At 45.9% G+C, this 24,514-nt stretch overlaps 1 protein-coding gene and 1 long non-coding RNA gene across 3 annotated transcripts in view; one reads left to right on the top strand and one right to left on the bottom strand.

Annotated features, from left to right (window-relative positions):
- The window catches only part of LOC146182056 (uncharacterized), a 149,282-nt gene that overhangs the window by 93,006 nt on the left and 31,762 nt on the right, over positions 1 to 24,514 (top strand). The window lies entirely within an intron of this gene.
- Positions 676 to 20,511, bottom strand: LOC146182057 (lysosomal Pro-X carboxypeptidase-like). Its single transcript, XM_084577737.1, has 10 exons — positions 20,416 to 20,511; positions 16,012 to 16,140; positions 15,753 to 15,893; positions 12,660 to 12,761; positions 10,504 to 10,685; positions 10,269 to 10,426; positions 9,041 to 9,205; positions 8,064 to 8,212; positions 4,281 to 4,468; positions 676 to 914 (listed from the first exon to the last, which is right to left on the bottom strand). Exons 1-10 carry the CDS (start codon positions 20,509 to 20,511, stop codon positions 722 to 724), a joined length of 1,503 nt encoding a protein of 500 aa, XP_084433863.1. The 3' UTR covers positions 676 to 721.

The following is a 24,514-nucleotide window of genomic DNA, read 5'->3' as shown; positions in this document are numbered from 1 at the left end:
CCGTTGAGCAGCCAGAGAAGTCGAGAACGACACTTCGAGCCGTGTTCGGCAAGAGTTTCACGATGCCACCATGCAGCGGCATTTATTGAAGGGTGATTCTCTTTTATGTACAACAAAAAGGATATGTACATTCCACTGTGGTTTAACTTCGCTTAAACCGATTAAGAATGGGAAATCACTGCTTGGCATGGTTTGGTATGGTCTTTGTTGGGCAGTTTAGCACTGAGAGACTGGCACAGAGTTTGGTTCAATGCTAATCGTGTTTAGTTGATTTGATTATCGGGATAAGGAAAGGCGCAGTATCTTTTTCACTTCTCGGTGGATCCCTACATTTACGATTTAATGCCTACAATTGTAGGTACTACATATGTCGTCGGTCGAAATGCCTGTCGCAAGCTAGCCTCTACATATATACCAACACATATATGCTTAATGGGAATAGAAAGGGTATGACACCAACCTTAACGCTGCAGAAGGAACGGTTGCGTCGCAATTTCGGTACAAAATCATATTATATTTTTGTTGCCATTTTCTGTCCACACTTCCTGTTCACCCCACTCACGCGAAAAGTGAACCTTTTGCCTTGAAAAAACAAAAAACAAAATCGTGGCAACATGCAAACTCAGGCTCCATACATTTTCTTTGTGAACCTTCAAGTTTATTGAAGGGACGATGTTTGAAAGAAACTGTCTACTTCCCTCCGCCTAGGCTTTAGGTAAGATCACGAGGAAAGCCAGCGCCGGAAGGCTCTCTTGGCGACCCTTCTGGCCACCCTGAGCGAATGCGGGTCCCAGTGGGAATTTGCAAATTGCAGATCCAGACAATGGGCCCCGCCCCGGATGCTTCGAAACTCGCTGCTACGGGTCGGCGGCGCGTCGACGCCGTACGCCGCCCACGGGTCCAGGTTGCCGTTGCTGTTCGCACAGAGAAATATTAAATGAAATCAATAAATTCTGGGAAGCAATAGATCTGTATTACGAACCAGGCAACAATGGAAAAGCTTCATTAATTTGGACCACCTTCAGCGCCTGTCTCCTGCAAGGCCTTCGTCTTGAAATCACATAACCTGACTGCAGATAGACAGCCCAGTATCATTACGAAAACTTCAGCCGCTAAATATACTTCGCCGCATCAAAATTTTATTCGGCTGCCGCTCATGAATGGCATTCTATTGCACGTGCAGCTCAATAAGTCCAGAAAAAAAAATTACAATTTGCCGGGAACTAGTCATGACTGGTTCCCTTCCAACCTCTGTGGGCCGTCGTCAAGGAGTCGATTTTATAAGCTCAAGTTACTGCTTGAGTGTGTCGGAAAGTTTATATTGTTACGTAGTGGTGACAAGACCGTAGACAGCAAAAGAAGGCACAGGCTAGATGGTACTGAAATTAGGTCTTTATTGGGCTGACTTGCGTCCGCAAAAGAACTAAGCAACTCGGCGGCGGCGATAGCAACAAACGTGCTCGTCGATCGTCGAACAAAGAATGCCTGTCACAGTCGTCAACGCTAAATTTAAAGGCTGCTCAGAACAATCTAGATAACGTCGCAAACTGCTACTAGCACAACCTGGAACATTGTAGAAACACACACAAGTGATCGGAATCTTCGAGACAGATCTCAGCGTATCGTTCGCAACAAAGAACATAACGCGTCGTACGCGACAACGAGAATGAACAGACACGGGATACAGAATCGATACGCGCGCCAAAATCACAGTGATAAGGCCGCATGTCGGCGGCTGTTAAAAACAACACAGTTTTTACGTTTCGCGGCAATATTCAATGCAGAGTGCACCATTGGGCGAACTCAGTACTCGGGCCTTACCTTGCGCTGCGCGTGCACACACGATTTCCCTGCATCGATGAAAATGCCAATAAATGCCACTTTCGCCCTGTACTTCGCGAAAACTGTCCGGAGTGGCACCGCCGCAGTGCACCCCGAGCAGATGTGCATTCGCCCTCTAAGGTCGCAGACTCGCTACGCAATACGCAGCAGACTGCAGCTTATCCGCTTAATTTCCGACTCAAGGACGCTGGCGACCTAGCAGGCCACGCCTCCTCGCTTACTGCAGGGTGGAGCGGAGAATATACGGGCATCAGTGTGGGACGAGAAGACTCTGTACGCTCGTGCCTAGTTATTACGACCCCTTAAATATGAACAAGTCACATTACGGGCAGCCTTTCTAGAGTCCAACCTTTTCACTTTATTTACCTCTCCTTGTTATGGAGGCTCGCTGTCCTGGACAACGGGCAAGGAAAGAACGCACAGAACTCATTCGACCCCATGTCAATGCAGACAGTGATGAGAACAAAATTTCTGTACTGATCAGACTAGATGTTTTATATCCTGCATTTGAGCACCGAACATCAGAGGAATGTAGCGAAAAATTGCGAACGACTCACTGAAGGCACTTTTCTGCATTGGTCTTATGGTTTACAGTGCAAAGCTGCCCAGTCTGTGCATTTGTTATTTTTGGTATCATGACTAATGGTGAAGAAAATACTCTCTGCAGACTCCCATATAGAAAGCCGCAGTTAGCAACTGTCAACTGACTGAGTGCTGCTACATGGTAACAGTTTGTAAGATGTGAGCAGTCGTAGTAGAATTTTGGATATTTAGACATCATGTCAATAATCCACGGCTATAATGACATACAAGAATAACGTGCTTGTAGTCTCCTAAATTGCCGTTTAGTTAAACTTCACTAGCCACAGCAGTGCACTGCAGAAGCAGACCTTACCCCCGCCGGGGTGGAGCAGTGATTACGGCGCTCAACTATGTTCCCAAGGGTGCAGGGTCGAATCCCGGCCTCGGCGGCCGCTTTTCGATGGAGGCGAAAAGCAAGGCGCCCGTGTGCTGTGCGATGTCAGTGCACGTTAAAGAACCCCAGGTGGTCGAAATTTCCGGAGTCCTCCACTACGGCGTCTTTCATAGCCTGAGTCGCTTTGGGACGTTAAACCACACAAACAAATACCAAAAACCAAACCGAAGCAGACCTTAATAATGGCGCGTTTTCTAGTAAATATTTTTCTTTGCTATTCGTTACTATAGACGAGTCGACTTGTGGACAATTTCGCTCGTGAACCATAATATCCGTAATGACGAGGCACGGATGTGGTCAGATAAAAATACAAGAAGGAAGCTGCAGATGCCTCTCAAGGGACGCCCTCCAGCCAATGGTCTGGGCCGATTTTTATTACGTCATAGGTAATTCCCTCAAACCTAATAACATGGTCTCGCAGGGTGTGGCGGATGAAAGGAGATCCAGCTCGGCTTAATTGGATTACCCGCGGCGTCGTGAGCAGTCGACGCTCTCTTGAGAGACATCTGCCTCTTCCTTCTTGTAGCCGACTACAGCGCTAAGGAATAAAAACACCTGGCGCGCTGGTGCGCAAAGCGTCGTGCTGCTGCTGCGGCTGAAGGAAAAACGAATGTAAAATGCCCGAGCCTGTTATTTGGCCGAGCTACCATGCCTCGTCTGGACAGAGGATAAATAAAATATATGCGAAGGAAAGGGCTGAAAGAGGAGGCACTCGTCGCAACAGTCATCGTTTGCCATCGAAGGGCCGGCGAATGCGACGACGGTATGCACAACATATACCCCTGCACCAAGGTGCGTACACGCCGTAATGGCCTCATGCCCCTAGGTGCAGACCTGGGGTGCCAGGAGCAGCCACCTGCTCTCTCCATAAGGCATCGTTTCTTCAAAGCCAACTCACTGGTATGATGGCTTTGCCCTCAGAAAACAGAGGAGATGGGGCAATGTGAATGCGTATTGTGTTGCTAGCAAAGGTACGATCCGAACGGCTCTTTATTTCCATGGGTATAGTACCATGCACGCCATCAAGATCGTACTTCTCAAGGCAAAGTGCATATACTGTACACTAAGACCTGATACCTGATTAGCTCGCGGTATCGTCGAAGTTGGCTGTAGCAACTACGGATGAGGGCGATTGATTTATTACTAATCATAACGATGTTGCGAAGGGCACAACAAACATGGTTGTTGAGCTGTGAACGTTAGGCGGGGGCAGCCATACTGCCTCCAAGTCAGATGGCTAAGAGAGGATAAATGCGGTAGCGCAAAACAATCATTCTGGTAAATCTAGCAGGAAAAGGCGACGGCGGCGATTCCTGTCTGACATTTCGGCCTTGTTAGTGGTACACTTTCTGAGAAAGCCGCCTCTTATTTGCAAGAAAACGGCAATGGATCAATTTTGATGGCGGGTTTCGATTCGTCCCCCACTGCACAAGTTTGAGAAGTTCGTGTTGAGCTCGCTTACCTAAAGAACACTCGAGACGTGCCGGCGAGGTTAGCACCGCCCAGCGAAGTGGCGACTCTGTCAACGGTGGGTGTGATCCCGAACTGTAACCAACACTTTTGGCTCAGCTTGGCGATGTTCCATTCCGTCGGGTAGAACATGTCCGTGACGCCATCCCCGCACACGGGGTGCACGAATTCCGTGCATTGCTGCGAAGTTTTATGAGCACTGCATGGTCACTCATTCCGGCACTGAGCTGCACTGCAACAGGATCAGAATATGCTGCACACAGAGCTGCACATTTATGCTACAAATGACAAGATAATAACATGATCAGTGTAATATCAAGAATTTCTATCCTCTGTTTCACTTCATTCCTGCTTTCCTCCGCGCTGACTGATTCCAGCAACAGGGGAAATGATTTGCAAAGAGCAGAAAAAGAGGATTGGTTTGGTTTGTGGGGTTTAACGTCCCAAAGCAACTCAGGCTATGAGAGACGCCGTAGTGGAGGACTCCGGAAATTTCGACCACCTGGGGTTCTTTAACGTGCAGTGACATCGCACAGCACACGGGCGCCTTGCTTTTCTCCTCCATCGAAAAGCGGCCGCCGAGGCCGGGATTCGATCCCGCGTCTTCGGGAACAGTAGTCGAGCGCCGTAACCACTGCGCCACCCCGGCGGGGCAGAAAGAAAGGATGCAATTCGAATCTATAATAATTGTATTTGGCGCCCCTGAATGTAATTACACACTTGAGGCACCGCCCCGCCGGGGTGGTGCAGTGGTAAGACGCCCGACTACTGTCCGGAATACCCGGATTCGAACCCGACCTCGGCGGCTGCGTTTCGATGGAGGCGAAACGAAGAGGCGCCCGTGTGCTGTGCGATGTCAGCGCACGTTAAGATCCCCAGGTGGTCGAAATTTCCGGAGTCCTCCACTACGGCGTCTCTCATAGCCTAAGTCGCTTTGGGACGTTAAACCCCACAAACCAACAAACCAACCAACACTTGAGGCACCAGTGTTATTGAAGTGCTTTTTTTAATTAATTTGTTCTATTACAGGTTTACTACACACGTGCAATATACACTAGTTACACTGGCAAATTATGTGCTTGCGGTGGAGTGACATCTTTTCGGAGAGGGACAAATTAATAGGCGAATAAACCTAATTCTAACTGAATCGTTTTATTTCCCCTGTCCCAAGATGAGAATCGATTGTTTTGTACAACTCTTTGTCGAAATTATCTTAGTGGCAACAAATGGGAAGCTAAATGGGAAGGTGAATGGGAGGGGTTATGAGCTTTTGAAATTGCGGCATACCAAACCGAATCAGGGGCTTTGAATGTGTTAGCATATAGGTTCATGGTGCAAAAGTGCCAGCAGGAAATGTGCACAGAAAGTGTCCGTACGCAAGTGGCGGGTGCTGCCAACTTGGGCACCTGGGTACGTGAAAATCGAACCTTTCAGGACACTCGGGCGATTAGTAAAACTCGCAATTCTCAGTCCGCACTGATTTGCCCGACCGGCTTGTTTGAGGTGGGGCTATACATAAATATCTTCAGGTGATCTTTCACATAACTGGGTAGCAGAAGGTGTCCGCAGAAAGTGTACAGAAAGTGTGCACAGAAACGGTCCCTGTAGACCAGATTATTTCGGTGCACGTTAAGAATCCCAACAGGTGGTCTAAACTGATCATGAACTCAACACAACGGCATCCCTAAATGCCTAAGATGCTTGGGTATGTCAAATTCCACATTCCATCTTCTTCGGAAAATGTGATGGAAATACACGCGTGCGGCAGCTGCTTTGTGCAGACGATATCCTCGAGCGTTGGAAGCATGCGTTCTTCGCCTTACTAGCCTTTTTTGTTGGTTTTGTAGACCGGAGCGCTCAGCGCGTATTCAACGGCACGCAATTTCAGTTTTGCACGGTACTTTCTCCGCCTCGCAGGTGGTGTCAAATTGAGCAACAATTCACGACGTGAGCGGAGCCATACTGATGCGGCACCGAAATAAAAACACTCGATAATATAGCCGGACTGGATGCGATGTTCAGTCTAGTTGCTGAGACATTATGTAACTTTACTCCGCTTAGAATAACGTTTTGAAATGCAGTTCCAACATAATGCGCGCGTTGCGTTACCGAGATCCGCTTTCGCCGCGAGCTATTTTCGGGTGCACCGATGGACTGCAGAAGCACGTAGATGCATCTTCGCTGCTGCGCCTGGATCCCCGAGGAGTCACGGTAGCGGATTGCATTGTGCTAAGTAATTTAGCTGTTTTGTATTTTTTACACTCTGCTTTCTCTCCCAACATAGATCCAAGTAGAAGGAGAGGAAGAAGATGGCTTACACGGTATGAAAAAGCACTGAAAAAAAGTGCAGGGGGAAAGGGGGGGGGGGGGGGGGGGGAGGGAATCCTCAGTTCGCAGCTCAAGTGGACTTGTCTTCGTCTGTGCGAAACGTTGGTTCGACCTGTGAGCTGAGCCCCCCCACCCACCTACTTTCCGGGTTCGATCTCCGGCACCTCCACCAAGTGTTAAGCGGGGATCCAGGCACTGGTAGCGGGCAGTGGTAGCGAGAAGGACCGGAGCGGTGGTGGCTTAACTTTGAGTCAGCTGGTCCGTAAAAGCACTTCCTCTTCCTCTTTCTCGGCTATCTGTCCGCTTAATCGGAACTTCTTTACACTACCCTTGTTCAGTGCTCTTTCATACCGTGTAAGCCACCTTCTTCCTCTCGTTCAAGCCAGACGAAGACGAGTCCAATTGTCGAAACGTTGGTTCGACCAGCGAATTGAGGCTCCCCCCCCCCCCCCCCCTCTACCCTCGTCCAGTGCTCTTTCCTAATCGTAACAACGTAGCTCCTCGGAATGACAAGATATGGCGCGAAGTGGCGCGTCCTTTTTCGCCGCATATGAGTTGCAGCTATGAAACATTCAGCAAAAAAAAAAAAAAAAAAAAAAAAAAAAACGAAAGAAAAGAAAAACGTGACTCTTATACACCGGGTAATGCGGCCTATATCCGCGCCATACGCTTCCTTTTCTACGCTCCAAAAAAAAATAAGTTCGGCCAATGGCATCGCTGGATGCTCCTATACTTCTCTAAGCTACTCTCATTTGGTCACCGCCTCTCACCCTCCACTCGTATACCTGAGACGGGTTTGGGGTGAACACATATCTATAATGCTTACAGTAGAAGTGTCTGTCTCCGACTTTAGAATACGAGCTGGTCTTTTAACGCTAGAAATGTGTCATAGCTACACTACCTACAAATGATGTACAGCATTGCCAACAACCATGTAAAAATCAGTTTTCGCACTAACTTGCATTTCAACGAACACAGAAAAACGAAAAACTAGAGGCAAGCACAGTAAGACGGTTGAAACTAATCTATACCACTTTACATTGTTTCCTAAAATTATAGCCAAGTGGAGCGCCTTACCGTGCGCTGCTGATATGCCATCCGTTAAATCTTTTGCGATGACCGTAACACCGTATCCAGGATGCAGTCATTATTTCTTCGTAACAATATTTTTATTCGCCTTCTAGACGCTTTTCGAACCTCGATTTGTTTTTCTTTGTTGACTGTGTGTATTCTCCCATGGCTGATTGTCAATCACGTTTTGTTTCTCTGCTTTTGTTAAAAAGCAACTCGGCATTGTTTTCTACAACACTGTATCCACTCCTGCTCTGACATCCAAGAGGCAGTTGGCAGTATATTATTAAATATGTAAATTGGTTGAAAAAACGTGGCTAAATAGGATAGAAGTTTTGGTTGAACGAGTACCGGTCATGAAGCAGAAAGTGCTCACTTGAAAGAGCCACGCAGGCTGTTTGCTCGCAGCCGGCCGAGCGTAGCAGGAACTCTTGCCAGTGCTGTTTCGAAAGAAGCCAACTGCCTTCACTGTGGCGTCGACTAGGTGACCGGCGTCTCCGTGGGCCTTGCGCAGTAGCTCGCAGGCTGCCTGCGAATGCGACCGGCAGTCCTGTGTTTTTTTTTTTTTTTTCAAAACTTCGACTTTCTTTTAACACAGGCTCTCGCTACGGTTCTCTATTCTAGAGTTTTTCATTGTCCCAACTCCAAAGAGAAAAAGAACTGTTCCTGGTGACTCATCACCCGTTAACAGCGAGCTAGCAGGGATCGAACGGCTATGAAAAGAGCAAAAATGTGAAGCGCTTTTTGAAATTAACATTGAACTGATATAATTGTTTTAGGTCGTAGCGGTGTCATCAAAGCTCTTAAACTGTATAACACGGCATGCCATGTGGTTTTCAGAGGGCAATTCTCCGTTGAAGTGTTGGGGTACATTTTGCTCCCCTCCATACCAAACACCAGGTACATTCGATTGTCAGAGTTTAATATCAAGGTAGCTACAGTCTTTGTCAAAAGTTCTGAGTCCAAGGGACTTCATTCTAAGCCATTTACAGGAAAGGAGGGGGGAGGAGCTCTTCTTCAGTTCTTTAGAATCCTTCGAAGTCTTACCCACTCGAGAGAGTAGGACCAAAAGTATTCTTGCCTTTGGGAGATTTAGAACACGACTTACGGCAGGAGGCAGACGACTTACGGAGGGGGTTATTTTAGTACGAATGGTCTGAACAAAAAATAGCTGCCTTTCAGCGACGCAGTAAACCTGGCCATGAGGGAAGTGAAATCAGGTATGCACACACCTATACCGCACCTTACAGAACACACCGATACTTTTTATCGAGATTGCCGCGTGTAGCTTCCCATTATCCTACTATGTTTCGCCCTTTGTATAGAATGCGAAGGCAAGCTGGCGACCAACACTCACCTTCACAGGGTGCGGCGGCACGTGATGTGACGGGTAAGGATAGTTCACTACGGCAACGCCGATCAAGCTGTCCCGAATCCAGTCGAGAAAAGCAGGGATATGGTTAGGGCGCAAACGGTGACAGAGGCGAAATTTTGCACCAAGACTTTGACAGCCTTCCTCTGAAAGCAGTAAATGCGGAATGCGTCAGAAGAGACAATTTGCCTAGTAAATTGAAATAATTGGTTTATATATTTTGTACTGCATCACCCGTCTTTTTGGTTACTTTTTTATCCTATCTCGTTTATTTGTTTTTTTTTTAATTTTTATTTTCATTCATGGCCATTTTTCATGTTCTAAACTATATGGCCTCAATTTCTCAGACAATGCTGACGTTCCGAACAATGTGAACATTCTCCTTTTATCTAACCATTACTGTCGTCTAGCCATCTGTGATGCGTTAATTTTGCCCTCACTACCCTGAAAACCCAAAACTAATACAACTGCAAGGCTTTCTTTTTCCTTTTTGTTATCTGGAAGTAGAGGTTTATAGTCTACCAGAGTACATTTCGCTCCTATACTGCTCCCGGATGCTGCACAAATATTATTTCCCTTTTCACGCTTCTTTCTAAGTTACCTGGTTCTATGGCAACCTGATCTATAGGCCCAAATAGCAGGGAACTGCCTTTCGAATCAAGCGTTTCCTTCCGGACTTCGTTTTTACCAGCTCTGTGTTCAATAAACGATTCTTTCGTTTTCGCTTTCTGCTTCCTCTTTGCCATCTCGGTTGCGCAGACCTTTTTGATATTCCTTAGAGCATCCAGGTTACCCAGGTGTTGCATGCGTAGCCCGCCGTACGTTTTCTAGTACTTTTCAGCTATATAGTTGCGCCATCTGGTTTTTGTAGAGCGAACCATGTCTGTCGTTAGTCATAGGAGATTGAAATTCTGCCATTCATTTTGTTATAGGCGAACTAAGACAAAGCAATAGCCCTGTGAACAAGTTAGAGCTAGTGGCTATCCCGAAAAGTGCCACAAAACCACGAAGAGCTCCAGCGAAGCAAGAGCCTTGCTTCGGAGCTCGACGCCGGGTTGGCAATGCCCGTTTTTGCTTTGCGTTGCAGCCCGGCGTGGATAAGCCTGAACGCAACGTTCAAAATGCAAGGTTGTCTCGTGTGGGTTGATGCCAATAGTTCAAGGTACTTTCTTTTTGGTAGTAAAAAAAAAGAAGTCGTTATTCAGTTACCCGTGGAGCCCAGGTTTTCGAGGATGGGCCATATCTTCCTGACTTCGTTGGGGCAATTCCTGGAAGTCTTTTTATAGGCATCCGTCGCCGCCTTGTAGTAAGTGCCACAGGGAACAGACGGGGAGAATACCTTGAAAGGAGCACTACTGGCCAGAACGCTGTCGGCAGGAAAAGACCATATTCGAGTGCTGAGTTGATTATTATCATTTCCTTTGTCTCCAGAGCTGGGACTTACCCCCTGACAATGTGCGGGTATTTCACCCTGAACCAGGTTGCCAGAATGGCCTCGTAGTGGCCACCAAAAGCGCCCACTCTGCTGTTTTCGGCTCCTTTGACGTTCCTCTTGATCCACTTGACTAGGTCGGCATAATCGGCGAGAGCCTGCTCCGTGGTTAAGTACGCGGTCATCTCTGGAGCCTGAGAGATATATATGGTGAACTGCCGTGAGTAGCCACTTATATCCAACCCTCGGGTAGAAAACTTGTGCCTCCAAGATTAAAAATAACTGAATTTGATTAAAGGCTGCCCGAAATTCACAAAAGAAAGAAGCCTAGGATACGCACAGCATGCACGATGGTAAACCGATACCGCGAAGGAATTAAAATGCAGCGGAGTGTCATACAAGAGTCATACAGAGGGATATGATAAGGGAAAATAAATGTGATAAAGCACGGTGATTAACTAGGAAAAGGTACTTTGCTACGCTGCACTTGAGAGAATGCAAAGGCACCAAAACTATTTTCTGTGGGACTGAGGGTGTCACGACGTCGATATTGTTCTATTTTTTAGGTCGGTATGGAATTTTATTTTGGTTGTATATTTTTGTTTACTTGAACTGTTCAGAATCCTAATGTATGTAAACATACGTACCTTTTTGTATGACTGACTTCTTAATAATGTGTACTTGAGAAGTAATTAACTGTACTGAATGCATTTTGGCGCTCTTTTAATCATGCTCATAAAAGAGTTCAGTCAATCAACAGCATCAGTTGGGATATGTTAGATCAGGTTATACAAAACAAATGCTTTACGACTGGCTACAGAGCCAAATATTCAAGCCGCACTGTGCGTTACGCCAATAGCTTCTCAGTGTGAAGCGTTTTTCGGAAATATAATTTTAAACAGTTGGCACTGGCCCTTCTGGAGAAATAAGAGGTGGGGGCGATAACCTCCCTATTATCCCCCCCGCTTTTTTTTTTTCTACAGCCCTTGGCGAGAATAAGAACGCAAGCTCAAAGCACGGTATTAAACGTGTCCACATGATGGAAAAGAAAGACTCAGTAGTATGAAGTCCAAGCCTGTGTCCTTAAGTATCTGAAGTGCCTCAATAGCTTTCTTCTCCGCGGCAGGTTAATGCCTTGGTATCAGGACGAGGAGGGGTAGAAGAACGGAAGGAGAGAAAGTAACCAGGGGAACAAACCGTTTTTTTTTTTTTTTAGCCCTAACTGTGAGACGAAGGAGAAAAGGGATTTACAGCATAACGCGTATGGAAAAGTCAACCTATCGTGCAGTCGCGCAGGCAAGACTCTCCTAAGAAACGGAGCATGGGTTTGATTACCGTTAGCGGAAGAGAATCCTATTGATGTAGCCTGCATCAGAGAATATTAGAACGAGAGCTGTATTACGGCAGGTTTCGCCATGGTAGTCAGGTGGGACTACTTAACCTTGAAGTCAGGAACATTTAGTTTGGTTTAAAGTAGGCCAGCCACTTAACATTTATTTGCACTTAACCTCAACGACCTTGACGTTTTACTTTGATTTTGACTTTCATTGCGTTGACCGATTGCCCTAACGACCTTGATATCTGACCTTGACCTTTGACATGGATGCTTAACAGGCGTAACCAAGCCGAACGGAGCTCTTGGTCTGCAACTTGGTTTAGAAGAGTAAAACCTCAATTACTTATCATTCATGGCCACATCAAGAGCATTCACGATAAGGCGCGCCGTTCTCTCCTTATTTGCTGTTACATGGCGGTCAGGTTTGGAGCAGACCAGGGTGATAGGAGGCCCTTACAGAAGGTACTTGCCACGGAGGGGACATAATCTGGCTTACCACAATGATTTCAAAAAGATAAGGTACAATGGCGAAAGGAGGAAAGTGAAAGACGTAGTTATGAAATTTTATTTGCTCAAACATTTTTTACCTTCGCAATACCTGTTATCACGGAGCTCAATGAACGCACGGGTTATGTAAGAATCTAGCTGCACAAAGTTGTTAACTGTTGAGGCCGTTTTCACAGAACGCGGGGACCAAATGGGAACCGGATTTTATATAACTTCTAGACTTCTAAAGGACAGAACTTAATCTTTTTCCTTGATGCAGAACTTTGTACGCTGTATTTGGAAGAAGTTTTGCAGCGCGAAGTTTGCTAACTAGCGTTGTACTTACCTTGAATGAATCATTTCCAAAAGGCAAGGACCGGCCGTAGTAGCGATGCTCCGCGAATATCAAGAGCGCCTTGAAATCTCGAGCCCAATTCCACATGATTCCCTAAAAATAAAACATACAGTGCAATAAACATGAGGAACGGAATTAAAGGGGGAGGGGGGGGGGGGGGGTAGCTGAGTGTAAAGGTCATGCTGGCCATCTGATGTATCTGACAACATGAGTGCGAAATCACTCACATGATCGTCAGAGCCGAGCAAAACCATTTCTCTGTGTGCCGCTGGTCACCACAGCAACTGTAACGGCAGCAGCTGTCGAGCCAACGAAGTGGCGAGTGGGATGACGACATGCACAGTTAACAGATACACCACTGGTAGGGCCTCTGACCTCTGTTCCGAATGGAGCACCATTTGATCGTGCGGCATCAATAACGAATTTGCATCAGGTTTCAGATTTCCCTTGATTGTATGAAAATGTGACCCAGTCGTTCGTTTCGCGGCGTTCAGGCTGCTGTCATACCATTTCACTTCCCATTCAGCATCCATCATCTGCTAGTCACGTTGGAGGATAGTTGGCGATAGGTATTCGAATAGACGGCTTATGTGCCTTGAACTGTGTGCCATGCAATAAAGGCGTTTAAAACTTAGCCAAACTGTGCACCAGTCTTCTAATGCTAAACGGCCAAACAAGGTCATGCCAAAGATGCTAAATGATGTTTTAGCACAACTTAGTCCCGTTTAAGTGAGTTCAAAACGTGTTTTTTATTTTATTTTATTTTTTAGCGGTTGGGGGAAGGGGGGGGGGGGGGGGTCAGTCAATTCCTGAACTCCAAATGAAATGTTTCTGATGCATGTGGTTCTACAAACTCCGTAGATACCAAGTATTAAAGCTGATTCAGCCTTTCGAAGATGAAGATCTTAGGGTCCTTGTACATTCACTTTTTGCGTCTTCCGCGCGCATACACAAGACCGGGCAGCAAGGGCCAAATAATGGGCGCACTCCCACATCCGGAGTCCGCTCGAAAGTTCGCGGACTCTCAACTTTTCTATCGCAGTTCTCCTTTGGAACATTAGCAAACTAGCCCGCAAAACGTTCCTAAATAAAATGGGTATGCACATACGATATATGCATCGACATTAAATTATGATTATGTCGAGAATGATTCTGATGTTAAACAAATTGGTGCAGCCTGACAAGGAAACGTAGCTGGACCGCTGCTCGATACCGATAAAGCTAACTTGGCATCAAGTTAAGCGAGCGCGCTTGTTGCCATTTACGATCATGGAAAAAATGTATGCAATTAAAAAGTAGGATATCTTGGTGCAAAGATACCTGTCCGCTCTTTTGGAAAATGATTTACTACTTTTCTAATGGTGCGAATGATTCTTGAAGCCAATAATTGAAAAGTTAACTATATAGTCCCAATCATAAAAGGCTTCATAATGAAACTCAAGACTGGGTCAGTAGCTGGATTCGCTGAGGCGAGGGCACACCAACCTTTTTAAATGCTGCATGGCTTTCTTTAGCTGCGTTAATGTCGCAGCCAGAGTCTGTTTTGAATCAATTGCATAACATGCTTGGATTTTATTTTGGCAACTCGTAAACTAATATATGTTTCATTGTACAGAAATTTCTCAGTTGAAAACAAACTACATTTACCCGACATTAGTGTTTTCATAAAGCAGCACGAAGAGAGCCTTGTGGAACAAACATCTGGCAACAACAGCGCAAACAGCGCGTGATGTAAGTACTTTAATCGCCGGCCTGGGTAATAATTACCCAGACTCTATTCCCACCCCCATAGCAAACGCTACAGTACATGTTTCATGCCGAAATGTCAAGGCTTTAGCTTCCATGTAGCAGCAGTAAACTGCTATCAAGTAATCAATCTGTTGTGAGGGAACTGTTCCTGTCCCTTCTTCGCTTCGCCTTCGGGCTTCTTTCGCGCTATTTCACTCAAGTCACAATGAACCAACTAGCCCAGCAAAAAGTTCTGCTTGTTCGCCCATCCTGGCTGTAAGTCATTCCTCTTCAGGTAGTGTCGTTGTGTCTGCCCATTTACTTTCCACACCTATGTCCCATATTTCATTTTTTTTTTTCTTCTCGGAGGGCGGGGGGAGGGGAGGGGTTGCAGGTCGAGAGAGTTTGCGCTTTTTCATACTTGAGACACTTCACCGTTAGACCTTTCTCCGCAAAATCTTGCTATCTTTCCCGAGTTGTTATCTGGGCTGGTTCAGGCTTCACTTTTTGTTTTATTGCATAAGCAATACTACGCGAAGTTTCAGCCCGTCGCGTAAACCCGGCCGGTAGCCACGTTTGACATTTGTCCTTTCGAGAAGAATAAAAGTAGTAGAAGAAGACGAAGAGGAAGAACAAGAAGAAAAATAAACCGAAGAAGAAGAAAAGAGGAAGAAAAATAGAGAAAAGAAGAAAAAAAAAACAGAAGAAGAAGAAGAGGAAGAAAAGAGAAAGGAAAAAGGAAAAGAAAAGAAAAAGAAGAAGAAAGAACAGAAAGAGAAGCTACGTCGACTTTGCTTATACAATCTACCGAGTTTAACTAAAGCTAAACCCCACCTAATTTTTTTTTGCCCTTTCCTTTATATGCCCGAACCTACAAGGTATTCCGTCTTGAATATTTCTTTCAACATTCGTGACTTTGATGTCTCACGCCTGTGGCCATTTTTTTATCTTATCTTTTCTCGTCACTTCAAGCGTATATCTTGGCATCAACGAGACTGATGAGTGCTACTTCGTCAACTATATAAGTGCTTCGATACAAATTGATGTGTACCTGCCGAACGATTGCGACGGCAGCAATGAACCGTGCGAATAAAAGCGATTCAGATCTGCCGTGGTGGCCTAAAATTTACGCACTAAAAAACTACTGAAACACTATTTAGTTGAAAACTGATGAGAGCAAAATCTACGCCATCGCGATCCCGATGCAAGCGCTCTACGCCGAGGTGCAAAAAGCGGGAGCATTCCGCAGTACGGGTTGCGCCCCGGCTTTGAATGTCATCTGAGGGGCCGTGCTATTTGACAGGTATTTCTTTCTCGAGCGCAGAAAGAAAGTAGAAAATAAACTTGTTCTCATACCATACTGCGCACGTGTTCTTCAACAGGGCCTCGGTGTCCAGTATGAAAGAAAATTGGTCCGCCATTTCGGTTCCAATACTGATCGGCTATCGCGTATCTCAGTTGAAACGTAGCGTTCTTGTTGTACGTAAAGTGGTCGATCTGTTTGAAAAGGGTGATAAACAACGCGAATGAGAAGGCGCGCAGACCTGTTTGTTTTCCAAATGCAACAGCGATTTCTCCCGTAACTGCTTTTGTAAAAGGAATGCGAGGCACAAACCAGCGTATCGAAGGCGCACACTTTGTAGGAGAGGTCCAAGACAGCACCGTGAGTTCCAGCCGTGAGCGCTACGATGAAGAATATAGTCACCACTGACCGAATAATGTTTTGTGTGGCCATCTCGAATTTCTGGAAAACATGGCGAACAAATTACAATGAACAGTCTAGAAGAATAACATATTCAGCGATGCAATTTTATTTGTTAGCACAGTTTTCAAACATTTCTTTTATTTCAGCAAATGTCGCTGTGCACTGCCTTTTTCGGTGGTCGAGTGCCCCTTTTTACAGTTAGAAATGCCATTCTCTACCTAACCATGCGAAAAAGCAACTCTCATTTGCTTTTTTTTATTATTCTCGTGACAAACCTAAACATGTCATGTAAATAAGCTTTTTCATTTTCAAAAGAGTCATAACGATTGTAAAAAAAAAAAAGTAATATTCTTCCCTTCCTATAAAAAAATTCGTTGACAAAAACAATTAATACTTTTTATTGCATCCCATCCCTACAGCCAGCTATTGTGCCGAATTAATTCGTGGTTCTTTTTATTTGAGAGCGTAGATTCGTTGTGCCGAAAAGCTGCCGCTGTCGCCGTGCCTCAACATTTTTCGCAAAAAATTTGCATCATTTGAAATTCGCCCCCCCCCCCCCCCCCCCAAAAAAAAAAAAAAAACGCTCCCTTGACACTTTTATACCGTAACCGTTTTTCGTGGGGCATTCAGAATGCGGTTTTACCATTCCGCTTCCCATTTAACATCCATCTGCTAGTCAAGTTTGGATTGTAGTTTGCGAAAGGTATCCGAACCGGCGACATATGTACAGCTAGAAGAAATATGAAAGGGAACACGAGAGCGCATGGTCTCCGCGCTTTGCAAAGCGCTGCCGCCAACGCAAGACGAGAATTGGTGGCACCAAGAGTATGCTCGGGAACAGCAACCGACCAAGCTTACTTTGGATGCGTCTTTACAACTTTATCTTATCACCTGCCGGTGACAGCGCATTTTAAAGAGTGGAGGCCACGTGCTGCCGTGTTCCCTTTCATATTGCTTCTGGCTGTACCTCCTTTCATTGTAAGTGCAGGTATCCACCGAAAAGTGAAAACGATATTGCGCCTTGGTTCCCCAAAAATCATCCGAAAAAAATTATGAAAAATTCGTAGAATGAAAATACGGCGTCAAAGGTGTCTACTCATAAGGCGAAGCTTAAACGTTTCCTTAATTTTTGCTTCTCCCAGGCTAAAGGCTGCCATGAACCATGAGCATATGACCGGTATGACGAACCGAACATTCGAAATGCTTTAAAAACGCGAGAGTTGTATTCCCCCTCGTCTAAAACGTAAACCCATGCCAAGTTATTAATTTGGTCTGTTCTACTGGCACCAGCTTTTGCGACCTTTTTGAACTATTTATTTATTTATTTATTTATTTATTTATTTATTTGTTTGTTTGTTTGTTTGTTTGTTTGTTTGTTTGTTTGTTTGTTTGTTTGTTTGTTTGTTTGTTTGTTTGTTCATTTACTTATTTATTCCCTTTTATACAGCAGACAAATGCAATGCCTTATGCAGGAACAGAAGCTAAAGGCAGCTGGTACCTGACGAGGTCTCTACCAACAAAACAAAACTTTTAGAGCTTCCAGATTTTTCGCCGCTCGCCAACGTGAGAATTACACGGCGATAGTAATACCACACCTTAACTCACCACAAGCATGTATTCTGTAACAAGCTTTCCTCCCTAGTCATTTGTCTGCCCTTCCAAAATTTGCTCTTGCTGCTTTTGACGTCATGAATAGCAGTGAAATAAGTGAAGTTCTTTGCCGGTTACTTTTTAATGCGTAAGCATTATGTGGTTATGTAGGCGGGTTTAGCGTGGACGTAACATTCTCGGAGTTGTAAAAGAGGAACTAGTTGGTATATCGGAAAGAGGATGCCACCGTCAGATAGAGCGTCAAAGAAAGGTGTACAAGTGACAAAATGGTTGATGCGGGTTAATTAGTTGATTAATTAGAGCCAATTAAGAGTGTAATTGGGAGGCATGATGGTCGCCAGCCAACTGTCGGTGTCGGTTCTCAGCCTCTGGTTACGGGTCGCAGGAAGTATGGAAAGTGTGATCTCGACTTCGCGTGACATTATAGGGCTTCATGTAACAGAAAAAGTTAACATGTCACTGCAAGTTGTGTCAGTTCATGAACGTGGCCATATATGTGTGATGTCACACGAATGACGTCATACAATTCTGCAGAACATTCCTGTGACGTCGTGGAAAGTTCACCGGCCTTCTATAACTGGTTTACAGGAAAGGAAAGGCGCAGTATATGTCACTCGCGGAATCCTGCTGACACATCTCGCCAACAAACACAGAAACAGTCAGGCTTACGCATTTCTTCAGTGCAGATTCTGTTGGGATCTCGGACCATTTTTACCTGTAGGTACTTACCGATTCGACTACCGCAAACGGTCATCTTCTAGAGATCTCTCATGGACGCCCTTGTAGGACGGCAGCGTCATTGGCCAGGGGTGAAAGACAAGTTTTGGGTAACGACATTTCTATATTGTGATTTTCCGTCTCGGTTCTAGTTTAATGGAATTTCTTCGTACTTCTTTATGGATTATTTACTTATTATTAAAGCGGAAGCTTTACTATAAAATCTTGTCTCCGGTGTGTGGACTCGATGGTACTCCAAAGATTTCAGGTGTGTGGAGGAAAGTGTGTGACTGATACCGCGCACTTCCTGTGAACCAATTATTAAGGCGAAATTCATTCTGGGCTCATGGCTAAAATCACGCCTCGGGGAGATTTTTTCGCGAGATGTGTCAGCGAGATTCCGCTAGTTACAGGTACTGTGCTTTTCCTTCACTGTAAACCAATCTATAGAACGCCGATGAACTTTGATGCGTTCAACAGAACGCTGGTTGGGTTCGACCGTGTGCAGCAGCGAAGCTCAGGCTTTCGCATTTCTCCACTGCAGATTCTACAGTGCTCTCAGAACTTTTTTGGTGCATCTTATCACGTTGTTCTTCCCTGTAAATACCTCCCTTGGTCCCGTACGAAGCGTCATCGATAAGTCATTCGTCAACATGTAATGAGTCTAGGCTCATCTCATTCGGCCTTCCAGACTACTTCTGCAGATGTATCACGGTCATGAGGTCGTTCACCTTCGAAGAAAGTCCTCTGTAGAATTAACACTGAGTAACCTAACTCTGATAATGTCTTCCATGGCAGGGCGCGTGCACAACACTGCATATACAGAGTTCCGAAGTCAGTTACATACGCGCACCGATTGCACAAAATGTGATGAGAGCGCCCGAACCACGCGCTTAAATGTAAAATGTGGCAGCTTGTCGCTCGCGAAGCCTTCAACTACGCGCAGCGCAGCAAAGTGGAGGGCGCCAGAAACCAATAGGAGTATTTAAACGGCAAATTGCCGATGCCAAAAGAAAGCTTAGACTTACTGTTGGCGATGGTCATGCAGTCAAGAACTGCGGACCATCGACGTAGCTATACTGGCGCTATGGCGGTACTCAGATGACCAAGATTCTTCAGCTGCCACGTCCTGGAGACGAAGTGCTTGGCCATGGTTGGTCCGAAGGCACCGACTCGCCGATTTCAGGGCAACCCATGTTACAGTGCCCTAGGGCACTGTACCCATGTGCCCGATTTGCTAGTGGCGATGACACCTCGACTTGCCCTGTTATGGCTGCTTCTTAGGATGACTGATAAAACGGAGCAGTGCCGCTGATGATGAGTGGAAGTATAGGCTTTGTTCAAGAATGATACAATATGGAACAAGATGCATTTCTTACATTGTATCTTCATCTATATTTTGATATTTTATCTACTCCAGCGTGACTGAGTAGTCACTTTACTGTAACTACAAGGATTACCAGCGTCATTTCTTCGATATGAATTTACATGAAAATAATTTACACGGCTTTTTATAATATGCCTTTAGGCAGGATTGCGTAATAAAAAAGAAAGTGCCACATTAGTAAAACATGTGAAACGTTTTGTGCGAAAATCTCCACAAAATGGGGCTACGTTCTGAAACCGAACGTCTCAGACAAAGAAGAAAACCAGTTCATAATGTGGCCAAAATGGCCAAAATGATTGATAGGATTGTGACAACAGTCACAGAGTGCGTATCCAACCTTCTGGCAGCTCAGATTTCTCAGGCTGTGCAAACTGCTACAGTTTCTCCTTCGACGTGTGGCCTTCATTAACAGTGCAGCACTCCTTAGCTACAATGTCTTGCTCGCGAAATGAATCTCTTTCTGCATCACCTATCAAAATTCCGACAAGTCAGACGAGGCTCATGATGCAGATATGGTGGAAACAGATACGCGAATCCTAAAACGCAGTGGATCCCCGATGTCTGCCAGCCCCGATGTCTGTCTGCAGCCAGCGAAGCACATGAGCCTTCTCAAGCAGCCGGGCTGCCCTGAGTGAGGCCGAGTCGCTGTCTGTGGAGACCCTCAAGTCATTGTGGTGCGCCGCGCCCGAGATCATGATGACTGGGAGGCTGTCGGACAGGGATTCCCTTATTCCCACCTCCGACCACGGGTCTAGATCTCCGTGACATATGGCCTTATGTGGTCATATGTCGATCAATGATTAATTACTGACTAAATAATTAATCAGTTACCAATTAATCACTGAGTAATTAGTCAACTCAGTTCAGTTCACTGAGTTATTTGACTTATTGGCTAGTATGTTGATCACCACAGCATTGACTAGTGTGCACACTGGCTTTGCCGAGTCGCTGTCTGTGGAGACCCTCAAGTCGTTGTGGTGCGCCGCGCCTGAGATCATGATGACTGGAAGGCTGTCGGACAGGGATTCCTTGATTCCCACCGCCGACCACGGGTCTAGATCTCCGTGACTGCGCAAAGCCAGTGTGCACACTAGTCAATTCCATGGTGATCAACATACTAGCCCGCAGCCCTGCACGAGAAAAATGATACAGCTTTCTGGCGTCTCCAATGTCTCAGTGTCAGTTGTCCTCTTCTACGGAGCCCTTGCGTCTATACGGTGCGCCACTCGACATTAGGCAAAGGAGAAATTATTCCAAAAGGGTGGTGATACCCTAATAGAGCTTCACACTTGATGTCCAGTGCACGTGCACGTGCTCGTCACGCTCAGATTTTATTTCTCAGAGGTGAGCGCCTGCTTGGTTCTCCCATATATTTTTCTCCGGGTAGGATGCCCGTTTGTTATGTTAACACTTGCTTCGATACCAGCAGAAGTAGAGTGTACCAATGTAGGTAAAAGCGGCGGTCAACAAGCGGACGAAGTGAACAAAAGACGGAAGTTCACTACTTCTGTGTCTGCAATATAAAAAAAATGCTAGCTAAACAAAATAATGATACATAGTTAAAGCATTCTAATGCTGCTTAGGCAAGAACAGAGGTACTCATTAGTTACAGAAAAGAAAAAAATCAATTAAGCGCCAACAGCATCATCACCTATACAAAACACGCAGAGGCAGTGTTTATTTATTCGGCCTTACCCATCTTTTACATATTTTTTTTTCTCATGGTTGCTTGGGTGGGCCTGCATTGCATTGAAATAGAGCCAGGAAAAACGACGGCTTTCAGTTACACTACGGCCGAAGGTGACATCCTATTAATAATCAAGCTGAACACTTCCCTCTAAAGCAGAGCGCACCTGAATGCTATGTCCGACGCCGAGCCGACATTTTTTTCCGCCGAACGTCATCACCCCGTGGTAGAAAACGGGCCTAACGCTGAACTCCTTGTCTCACTCGTCGGCGAATCTGGTGCTGCTCCACACCTGAAGGTAGAACATGTCCGTGATACCATCGCTGCAGGAGGGCATGGTCAGCTCGGTGCATTCCTGCATTGTTGACCGCGTAAAAGGGCGGACATGCGTATACAGGATGGTAGGTGCGAAATTCACCTTTGTGAAACAATATTTTCTTCAGAAGTGTTGCTAAATTGCGGTTTGAGTAAAAAAAAATTCGGGCGATGAGCTTGACTAACGCGGAGAAAATGCAAGAGCGTACACTTTTACTGCTGTGCTTGTATTTTTCATTACATTCAAATTCTTCACTTCATTTCAGTGTTTCGTAATATCCACGTTTAGTTATTCTCGACTTTTGTCCACACGACGGGGTGGTGCAGTGCACAACAACAAAGCAAAACAAAAGGAATGCTAAATGTGCTTGAAAAAATTGGTAATAAAGAAAAAAAAACGGGGTGGCGCAGTGGTAAGACGCCCGACTACTGTGCCGGAGTACCCGGGCTCAAACCCGACTTCAGCAACTGCGTTTCGATGGAGGCGAAACGAAGAGGCGTCCGTGTGCTGTGCGATGTCAGCGCACGTTAAAGATCCCCAGGTGGTCGAATACTCCGTAGCCCTCCACTACGGCTCCTCTTTCTCTCTTTCCACTTTCACTCCCATCTTCCTCCCTTCCCTTACGGCGCGGTTGCGGTGTCCACAGAAAACAAGTGAGACAGTTACCGCGCCTTTTCCTTCCTCTGAACCAATTATTATTAGTATTATTTTAGCTACGGCAGAAACTTCCAGCTGCCTGCCCATCATTGAGTAGTAGTTGTTGAAAACTTTCATTGTCCAACAGAGAAGGACCACACCGCCTGGGCCGCTCTGTCTCACCCCCCTTTAAGGGGGAGGGGACTTAGCGGCCCAGCCGCACGGGATGGTCGCATTAGATGCTGGCCGGTTTGGTTTCGCCGGCGGCCTCTGCTGCCAGTTGGACCCATCATTGAGAGGTGCAGGAACTTGACGTTGACGCTTGCCGCATCCTGTACAAGCTCAGTAACTGCATGATTCACGCCGATGTGGTCCACTTCTTCGTGTAAGCAAATCCACAACCTAATCTACTCACACTTCCGCAGACACACCAGAGCCTCGACCATGCATTGAGAGTGCACAGCCTTGCTGACATTCGAGCACTATAGAGTTCGCGTTATGTCGCAGCAGTATGATCAGTCCCGGTCCTATCCTGCCATCAACGTTGCATATCTCGAGTTCTTCGAGGCTGCGAACAACCTCGATGCTCTCGTCTGGCAGGTAGCAGTAGTTATTCGTTGTGAGACCTGGCTTAGCACATTTTCGCCTCAAGGCTGCGAATATTGCGGACGTAGTACTTTCCTAGTGGTGATCTCAAATGAATGGCAACGGGCGCTTCCTTTGTTATAATGCCACGGGGACGAGCATTGCATAGTTGGCGAAGCTCATCGATGCAGCCGTAGTGGTGTGTCATGAGCCATGACACCAGGCACGTAGCCTGGCAAGCAGCCGCCTTGGGAGACCTGCCTACGGCACATTGTGCCATGTACCGGAGGCTGAGCCTTCTTGGGCGGGGCTCTACAATTTCGTGAGCGAGTCCGCTCAGAGCCAGATTCCATGCCGGCAGATCGGTGATAAGCCAGCACCTGTCCCTAGATTCTACTGACGTCCACAAATTCCTCTTAAAGTGCAGTTTGTCCTTCCAAGTGTGGGTGATGTGGACCCTAACGCTGGCAATGACTCACTCAGATCGAGGTCCCGGACGTCTGGTTGACGATGTGCTGGGGCCACACAAGTTAGCTCTAGCGTATGATCGACGGATCACGTTCTGAAGCCCGTTATTCTGTTTGTTGTTCTCTAATTTGATGGCACGTACCCACACAGGAGGATCGGTCAAGAATTGGGGTGCAAAGATATTTTTTTTTATGTATAGTTCCATCGCAAAAAAACAACAAGAAATTATTGCTAGGGAACAGAGAAGGAAAGTAAAGCAGTAGGAGAACACTGAGATTTGCATTTACTGACTAATAAATTCACAGCATATTAGCAAGGCAGACGTTTTGATTCTATTAAAAAGTTTTCAATGGCGTTACAAGCATACCTGTGGCTGTACCTAAACATAGTGGCACCGAACGATAATAAAATCTGGCTGCTCAAATTAAGTCCCAGCTGTTGCAACGGCTTCTGCAAATACCGTTTTCTCATTATGGTAAAACGGCGGTAAAATATCAAGAAATGTTCTATTGTTTCCGGTTCCCCGCAGAATAGAATGCGCAGGTGGAGGCGTTCCACAGGCGCGCCTTCGTTGTCTTCTTCGTCGAGAAGCACGCTGAAGAACACGCTATTCGTTCTTTTTTTCGTTTTTGTTCTATAGATAGTTTGGGGAGGTTGTTGTTGTTCTCCTGAAGGTCGTTTTTGTACAAACATATCAAGGCAAGCCTGAAACTTGTGAAATTTGGTGCGCGTTCCAGACACGCTTTAGTGAATTCGTTTTCTTGTGCGTCTGTATTCATTCATAAATTATTCACAAGTTAGCGCGAGCCCGAAGGGGAACGTGGGTTGTTTAGAAAAGGATGAAGGCACCGCACTTCGAAACAGAGTCCAGCACGGCATCTGTATGCCAGTTGTAATCAGCAGAAAGTGCAGACTCATAACAGATATGGAACCACAGTAGTTCCACTACGTCCACGCCCTCAAAACTCGTTCGTCTCACTTGAGTAGTAAAATTTATGAGTATTCT

The sequence above is a fragment of the Amblyomma maculatum genome, chromosome 8 (genome assembly GCF_055883805.1).
Source record: "Amblyomma maculatum isolate TAMU_Amacu chromosome 8, ASM5588380v1, whole genome shotgun sequence".
Taxonomy (NCBI): domain Eukaryota; kingdom Metazoa; phylum Arthropoda; class Arachnida; order Ixodida; family Ixodidae; genus Amblyomma; species Amblyomma maculatum.
Note: the sequence above shows the minus strand (reverse complement) of the source record. Positions and strands in the feature narration are given on the sequence as shown.